The sequence below is a fragment of the Plasmodium reichenowi genome, chromosome 3 (assembly GCF_001601855.1).
Source record: "Plasmodium reichenowi strain SY57 chromosome 3, whole genome shotgun sequence".
Classification (NCBI taxonomy): Eukaryota; Apicomplexa; class Aconoidasida; order Haemosporida; family Plasmodiidae; genus Plasmodium; species Plasmodium reichenowi.
In genome coordinates, this window is record NC_033648.1 from 255,674 (window position 1) to 264,419 (window position 8,746).

Below are 8,746 nucleotides of genomic sequence, written 5' to 3' on the forward strand. Positions count from 1 at the left end.
AAAAAAATAATAAATAAATAAATAAATAAAAAAATAATATATAAATAAAAAAATAATAAATAAATAAAAAAATAATATATAAAAAAAAAAATAATAAATAAAAAAAAAAATAATATATAAAAAAAAAAATAATATATAAAAAACAAAATTATCTTTAAGAATAAATTGGGACAAATTTTTGTATTTTATTTTAAATTAGATAGACATAATATCAAATTTTAGTTTTATACATGTATAAATTTTTTTATATATTTTATAAATTTTTTTTTTTTCCGTGTAAAAAACAAAAAAAGTGGAACACAGTTCCTATTTTTAAATGTCCATTTTGAATTATTAAATAATTTTGAATGCAACAAATATAATAAATAAATAAATAAATAAATAAATAAATAAATATATATATATATATGTTCATCTATCTTTTAAACAAAAAATTAAATATTATTAATATAACCCAGTTTAGAATAATTCTTTAGACCTTCAAAAGAGGCATATTGACAAAAATAATTAATTAAATATTATATATATATATATATAAATATTATGCATACAGTGTGTACCGATAAAATTATTCTGCATACAATATTTTTAGAACAAAAAAATAAATAAAAATATACATATGTATACTTTTATATAATGTTCTAACAAATCTTTAAAAATTGCACTCTTTTAAAAAAAAAAAATATAAATAATTATGTTATGTTATATAATATTTTCTTATATTATATATATATATTATATATATATATATATATATATATATTTTTTATGTGCATCATTTATATATATCTTCCCTCGTACCTGATTTTGTTGTATTTTATTCCATATAATTTTTTTCTGTATACAATACAAAAAAAAAAAAAAAAAAAAAAAAAAAAATATAATATTTAAAAAAATAAAGATAAAAATATATTATTTTGTTAAAGAAAATATATATAATATAAATAAAATAAATTACACTTGTCCATTTTTATGAATGTTTATATGTTTATATATATATATATATATATTACAAAGGTAGGTTTAAATTTATATATATTTTATTATTTTGTTAATTTTTTTGTATATTAAAATGATAATACACATGACAAAATGAACAATATTACAATTCGTAAACCATTATTTGAAGTTCCCAATGAAAATAAGAGTAATGTCCTGAAATATGAAAAAGACAATGATTTTAATAATAAAAAAAATGATCCATCAAATTTAAAAAGCTATATAAGTTCAACTTTACCATACAAAAGAATTGAAAACAATTATCATAACTATAATAATACTACATATGATGAAAATAATAAGAATGATGAGGATGATATACCTTTAGATTTAAATGATAAAGAAAATATGAACTTTTTTGTTAATAAAAAAAATATACATAACTCGAATTTAAACTATAATCATGATAATATCTTACAATCTTATAGAAATGGAGAAATAAATACAAACTATAATATTATGGATAATATGTATGATGTATATTATATTAATAAAAGTAAAGCTAACCTTAACGACTATCTTAAACATGTTAATATTAATCATACCGCACCATGTATTGGGGAATTTAGAACATGCATGAACTGCTTTTTAAATATTTCCACACTATTCTGTAAAACCTGTAATATATTCTTATGTGCAATTTGTAATGTAAAACTACATAATAATAAATCCAATCATATTATAAATGTAGCCAGTAGCGGGTTATACGAAAATAATGTTAAATTTAATGATATTATTTTAAAAGAAAAAGATAAATGGCTTGTTGAATTAGATAATAGCATACCAATAAAAATTCGAGAAAAATGTTCTGTTCATACTAAGGAATATATAAAATATGTATGTAAAACTTGTAAATATACACTCCTGTGTGCAGACTGTTTGTTAAATGATCCTGTACATGTTCAGAATAAAATGGAAAGTGACATGAACGTAATGGAAAATGACATGAACGTAATGGAAAATGACATGAACGTAATGGAAAATGACATTAACATAAGAAAAAATGACATGAACATAATAAAAAATGACATGAACATAATAAAAAATGACATGAACATAATAAAAAATGACATGAACATAAGAAAAAATGACATGAACATAAGAAAAAATGACATGAACATAATAAAAAATGTACCTGAACAAAAGAGAAAAAACGAACACTTTCTTCCTGAACACGTTGAGGAAAATAATGATAATGACCATGTGAGTAGTTTATTAAATAGCATTAAAGACGATGAAAAAATAAATGATGAAAAAATAAATGATGATAATATAAAGAATGAGAAAAATCTAAAAGATAGTAATAAAAATAAAAGAGAAAATCAATATATAGTAAGTATCTATAAAAAAGAAGAGACAAATGATTCAAATAATAAAGATGTCATTAAAGATGTCATTTATAATAACGATATTGATAAATTAAAACCTGGGTTTAAATTGATTAGAGGGGATCATGAAATTTTAACATTGATTGATGCAAGAAATGACATAAAAGAAGAATTAAATAACAAATTAGAAATATTGTGTAAAAAATCTTTAATTTTAAAAAATACATTGCCTTCTTTGAGAAATATTTGTAAATATGGAAAACTTACCTGCAAAAATAATAAAAGATCCATACGATCTGGATTTACTGTAACAAATAATATATTGAATGATAAAAAAGTTAAGATTCATAATGATTTAAAAAAATTACAAGACAAGAGTACGAACTTTTTGAAAAAGTTAGATCAAGAAAGAATAAATTATCGAAATTATTTAGAAAAGAAAAAAAGTGAATTACAACATATGATAAAATTGAGTAATAAGAATGCAGGTTTGGCATTAGATTATTATGTACAAAAATTAGAATCATTTAAATGTTTGTTTTTTACAAAAGATAATTTGATAGATATAGAAAAAAAATTGGAAGTACCTCATTCTCAAATAAAATCAGAATTCTTGTCATTTCTAATAGAAGAGATGAAATATGATATATTAAATTCAAAAATGAATATACAAAATAGATGTCAGAGTATAACAAAAGAATTTGAACAATTATTTAATTGTAATATAGAAATTCCTGTATATCCAGTACATTTTAGAGATTTTTTAAAGAAGAGAACATTTAATAATAAACAAGAAGGTTTATTAATAAGTAATGATAAAAAAAAAAAACAACAATATTTTCATATATTACCTTTTACAGATTTTTATATGAATATCGAAATATCTTGTCAAATCAAATGTAAGAGAAAAGATTCATTACATTCAAAATGGGAAAAAAGAACTGTGTCGGTTCGTTCCATATATTTATGTATTCATACACATTCAAGATATATAAAACAATCTAATAAATATCAAAATGATGAATTTAATGAAAATGTTTCACATAAAAATGATCCCGTGGAAAGCATCGTATATGAGATGGAACAGAACGAAATAAATGAACAAGAAAAGAGAGATAGACAAATGTTAGGAGTAGATGGAATGGAAAATAGGAATAAAATTGAGAATTACGAACATATAGATAATGCAAGTTGTGAAATTTCAAATAAAGAGAATTGCTTAATTCAAAAAAATATGTCAAACAATTTAAGTAACGATATTGAATCTATTATATGTCTTAGTAATGTTGAAATAAAAATGTTCAATGACCCTAATATAACAAATATAACTATATTAGAAAAAAGAAATTATTCCTATGGAATAGAGCTAACTGAATATAATGATAAAAAAGATTTAGTTGGTTACTGGCTCTTAAGTCAAAACAATGAAAAAGATATGAAAGAATTATATCATATATTATGTACTATTAAAAAGAAGAATCCTAAGGCAGCTCGTATACCTTCATTTTATCCTAAGATAAATATGAATAATTCTATGTTTGATTATCATGAGAATAATATAAGTACGATATATAAGAATTTTTCGGCAAACCTTATGGAACCGTCTTATTTTATTAATACATCTGAACAGGATATAAATGAAAGAGATGAAAAATATTTAGAAGCAAGTATTAATGATTATATGAGTGATGATAATAAAAAAAAAAAAAGATATGATAGTATCGAATCCTTAACAGGTAGTGATAAGATAAAAAATGATCCAATTTGTCAAGGTGGGCATAGTTCTAGTTTATTATATTATTATGACAACAATAGTGATGATAATAATAATAATAATAATAATAATATGTATCGTAGTAGTTGTACTAGTAGTAATAATTATTATATTTTAACAAATGATAAACGCCTTAATATGGATAATTTTATAAACAACAATTTAGATATAAATAATTTACAAAATAAAGTTATCGAAAAAAATTTAGAGAACATAAAGAATGTTAAATTAACCAAAAAAAGTAACTATGAACAATCAAATAACATGAATTCCAAGGATGAGTATAACATATCTTCAGATAAAAGTAAAAAAGAAGATACCTTAAATTTAAGCAAGAAATCATCATATGAATATAATAATAAAATACTTCGATCAAGAAGTAATAAATCTTTGAATGGTACTTATGAAAATAATTTATGTACTGGAAAAAAAAAAAATAAAGGAACTGTATTAAAGGATATAGAACATATAAATGATATACAGGACAAATATCCTGAAGATCTAAATATAGATTGTGTGAAAAAATATGTAATAGAAAATGAAGAAAGGCATCTATTGCCTTTAGAAATGGAGTATAATTTTGTGTCTAGTGAAGATAAATTCGGTTTACATAGGATAAAAAATGACAATAATACAATATATATGAAACATCAAAATGATGATAATTTATATGATGATAATAAAAAGGAACATGTATTATTTTTTGATACAAGTAAAAATGTATCGATTCAAGGTAATAATAATATAAACAGTGTAATGAAAACAAATCATTATGAAGTCGAAAAGAATAATAAAGACGAAAGAAATTATGATAATTTTACATGTAACAAAAAAAAAATATATTACAACATAATAAATAGTGACAAAGAAATGTACCATAATAATATTATATATACAGAAAATAAAAAAGAAGGAACCGGAAATATTCATCTTAATGGTAAGTATAACGATATAACCAACTTGGAACTTTTTAAATTAGATGATGTTAAAGAATTTCTGGACACATTTAAGGATTCATATATAGATTGTCATAATAAAAAAGGGAATATTTTAAATATGACGAATAAGAATAAAGAAGATCATGAAATAATTGATGTTCCTGATAAAATATTTAATGAAACTAATATGATTACTATGGATAACAACAAAATGTATGATGACAAAAATGTACATAAGAAGAAATGTACACATAATGATGTCATACATCATAATATGAATATTTTAAGTACTTCAATAAAAAATAATGAGGAAAATTTATTTATAGATACCTATCAAAAACAAAATCGTATTGGAGATATTAATATGAACAGGATTAATTTTCTTCAAGAAGATGATGATAAAAAAAAAAAATTAATTTTATTTGAATATACCAAAAATGATCATATGATAAATAATAATAAAAACAATTTAGAGGGTATAGAAGAATTCTCCGATTTTATTGAAAAAAAAAAAAAAAATAAAATAAAAAAAAAAATAAAAAATAAAAAAAAAAATGAATCTTATCATAAAATAGATGAATCATTACTCAGTAATGAAAAAAATAATAAAGTGTCCTTACTACTAATAAATAATAACAAGGACTCTTCATCACTAGATAATAATAATAATAATAATAATAATAATAATAGCTTCTCAAAAGATAAGAATCGTATAAATAATGAAAAAAAAAAATTTGAAATAATAAAAAAGGAAGATGATGTAGATCATCTGAAATGTTCCTTAGAAAATAATAGCAATAATAATAATAATAATAAGAAGAAGAAGGTTATAAAAAAAGAAATAATAGAAGATAAAGAAAAGAATGATATTTACAAAAGAGACAATATATACATTAAAGATGTAAGTGTAGTATCTCCTCTTATAAATAATCATCCTAATTTAAATACCATGAGAAAGGACATAACCATTGAACCTCTCAAAATAATGAATGGAAAAAATAAATTAATAAAGGATTTAAAAAAAATTCAAGAACAAGTTGAAAGAAAAATAAGGAAATATAAAATACAAATGGACCAAGAAAATAAGAAGCCACCACCTTCAAAAAATAAAATTAATATGAAAAGTATAAATTTGGAGATTCACCATGATAAAAATGTAGATTCTCAAGGTATTGTAGATTATGTATTAAATCAAATAGGCAACAAAAAAATGGGTCAATAAAAACTACAATATATAATGTATGTGTATAGAATGGTTTCTTTTAAGGTTTTTATTTTTGTTATTTAACATGTAACATTTGAATGTATAAATATAATCACACATATATATATATATATATATATATATATATATATATATATATAATATATATATATGAATGTATCACTTTTTAAATATTTCATAATAATATATTTTTATTTTATTTTATTTTATTTTTTCATTTTGTTTTATTATTATTTTTTTTGTTCAAAAAAAGTTAAATACTATGGTCACACTTTTTACCATCGCATGGGAAGTATGTTGAATTTTAATTTTTATAAAAAATTTGTAAAAAGCATGTATTTTTTAAATAAAAAAATAAAAAAATAAAAAAACAAACATAAAATATGTGATAATATATATGATAATATATATGATAAAATATATGATAATATATATGATAAAATATGTGATAATATAAATGATAATATGTATGAATATGATGCTGACGCAGTCAAGTAGAGTTTCATATTCAAGAAAAAAAAAAAAAAAAATATATGTATGTATATATATATACATAGTTATATTTTTTTTTGTTTATCAAATTAATTATTTTATTATGAAGAAATATACAATTTATAAAAATACTCACCACGGTTAGTTAGGAAGCATTCTCTTATAAGAATAAAAATTTATACATATTAATAAAATAGAATACTGCAAAGAATAAAATAATATATAAATAAATAAATATATACATATATATATATATATATATATATATATATATATTTATATTTTTTTATATATTTATGTATATGTGTGTATACCCATTTATCTATTCATGCACTTTTTTATTTCTTTTTTTACCTATTTATATATTTTGCTCTTATGAATAAGGACTTCTCTGTGTTCCTGCCGCACTACTTGGGTTTTTAATAGTTTCATCTATAGATAAAATCAAGCATGCTGCTTCAGTAGCACTATATATAACATTTCTTTTTATTTTGGTTACTTCAAAAATACAGTTATCATATGCATTAATGATATCTCCTTCCATACAATCTACGCCATACCAGATATCGCTAGTTTGTTCAGAATGTTTTTTTCTTAATTTGTTTAAGATATCTGTTGAATCATATCCTGCATTATGTGATAAATGTCTAGGTATAGATTCTAATGCTTTAGCAAATGAGAATAATACAATTTGTTCTTTATTACATATGGATCTACTATAGATTCTTAGATATTTTGATAATTGCATTTCTATCGATCCAGCCCCTGGTACAATTTCTGAATTGGTTATACATCTTAATACAATCATAATAGCATCGTTTATAGATCTTTCTACTTCTTCAATAAATTGTTTTGCTCCACCTCTTAAAATAATAGTTACAGATTTGGTTTTTAAACATTCTTTAAAAATATTATATCTTTCATTTCCTATTTGTACTTCTTCAAAAACACCACATGTACCTAAAACATCATTGTTTAAATTAAATAAGGATGTTTGTACAATAGCACCCGTTGCATTTGCTGTTCTTTTTAAATCAGCATCTTCAACTCTACCAGCACAGAAAATATCATGATCTGCAAAAAATTGTGTAGCTATATCTCCAATAGGTAATTTTGATAAAACAATATTAGCACCACTATCTTTAATTAGATTTAATTTTTTAAAAATAATATCCCATTCAGCTTGTACTATAGAATTATATTCATTAGGGTTTTCAATTCTTACTTCGGCATTTTCTTTTTCTGCTTTTAATTCTAATTCTACATTTAATAATAAAATTTTGGGATTAATAAATTTTTTTGGTTGTTGTTCAAAACCAGCATAAGAAAATGTTTTTTTAAATGCAACACCATAAATTAATTGAGTATCTAAACAAGAACCTCCTGTAACTTTTTTTATACCTATATTGGATTTATCTAAATTGTCACCTAATTTATAAACAGCATTAACAACTAACTCACCAAAAAATTCTTTATGATTAGAAACTAGTTTGGAATTTAATGCTGTTTGAGCACATTTTAATAAAATGCTTCTTTTCTCTTCTTCATTCTTATTAGAAAAATTTAAACTTAATTCATTTAATTTGTTTATAGCAACATTACAAGCGTTACGAAATCCATCTATAATCATATTCGGTTCAATACCATCATTTAACAAACCCTTTGCTTCATTCAACAATTCACCTGCCACAACAACAACAGAAGTAGTACCATCACCAACTTCGTCATCTTGAGATTTTGCTATATCAACTAATATTGAAGCAGCTGGATGACTAATATTTAATAAATTCATTACGGTAGCACCATCATTTGTTATCGTAACATCTCTTTCTGTATAAATTAATTTATCCATACCTCGAGGACCTAGGGTTGTCTTTACTATATCTACAATAATCTGACAAGCATTGATATTTCTAATTATTTGGCTTCTACCCTGAGCGGTATCCGTCCCTTCCTTCAGAAGAACAATCGGTAAGGACTAGAAAGAAAA

General features: G+C 21.6%; 2 protein-coding genes across 2 annotated transcripts; one reads left to right on the forward strand and one right to left on the reverse strand.

Annotated features, from left to right (window-relative positions):
- Positions 1-1,092: 1,092 nt before the first annotated feature.
- On the forward strand, positions 1,093-6,261 carry PRSY57_0307400 (hypothetical protein; the record flags this gene model as incomplete). Its single annotated transcript, XM_012905702.2, has 1 exon — positions 1,093-6,261. The coding sequence occupies one exon, from the start codon at positions 1,093-1,095 to the stop codon at positions 6,259-6,261; it is 5,169 nt and encodes a 1,722-aa protein (XP_012761156.2).
- An 868-nt stretch (positions 6,262-7,129) lies between these two features.
- On the reverse strand, positions 7,130-8,734 carry PRSY57_0307500 (TCP-1/cpn60 chaperonin family, putative; the record flags this gene model as incomplete). Its single annotated transcript, XM_020114448.1, has 1 exon — positions 7,130-8,734. A coding segment is annotated over one exon (1,605 nt), but the record flags the coding sequence as incomplete, so codon positions are not given.
- Positions 8,735-8,746: the final 12 nt, after the last annotated feature.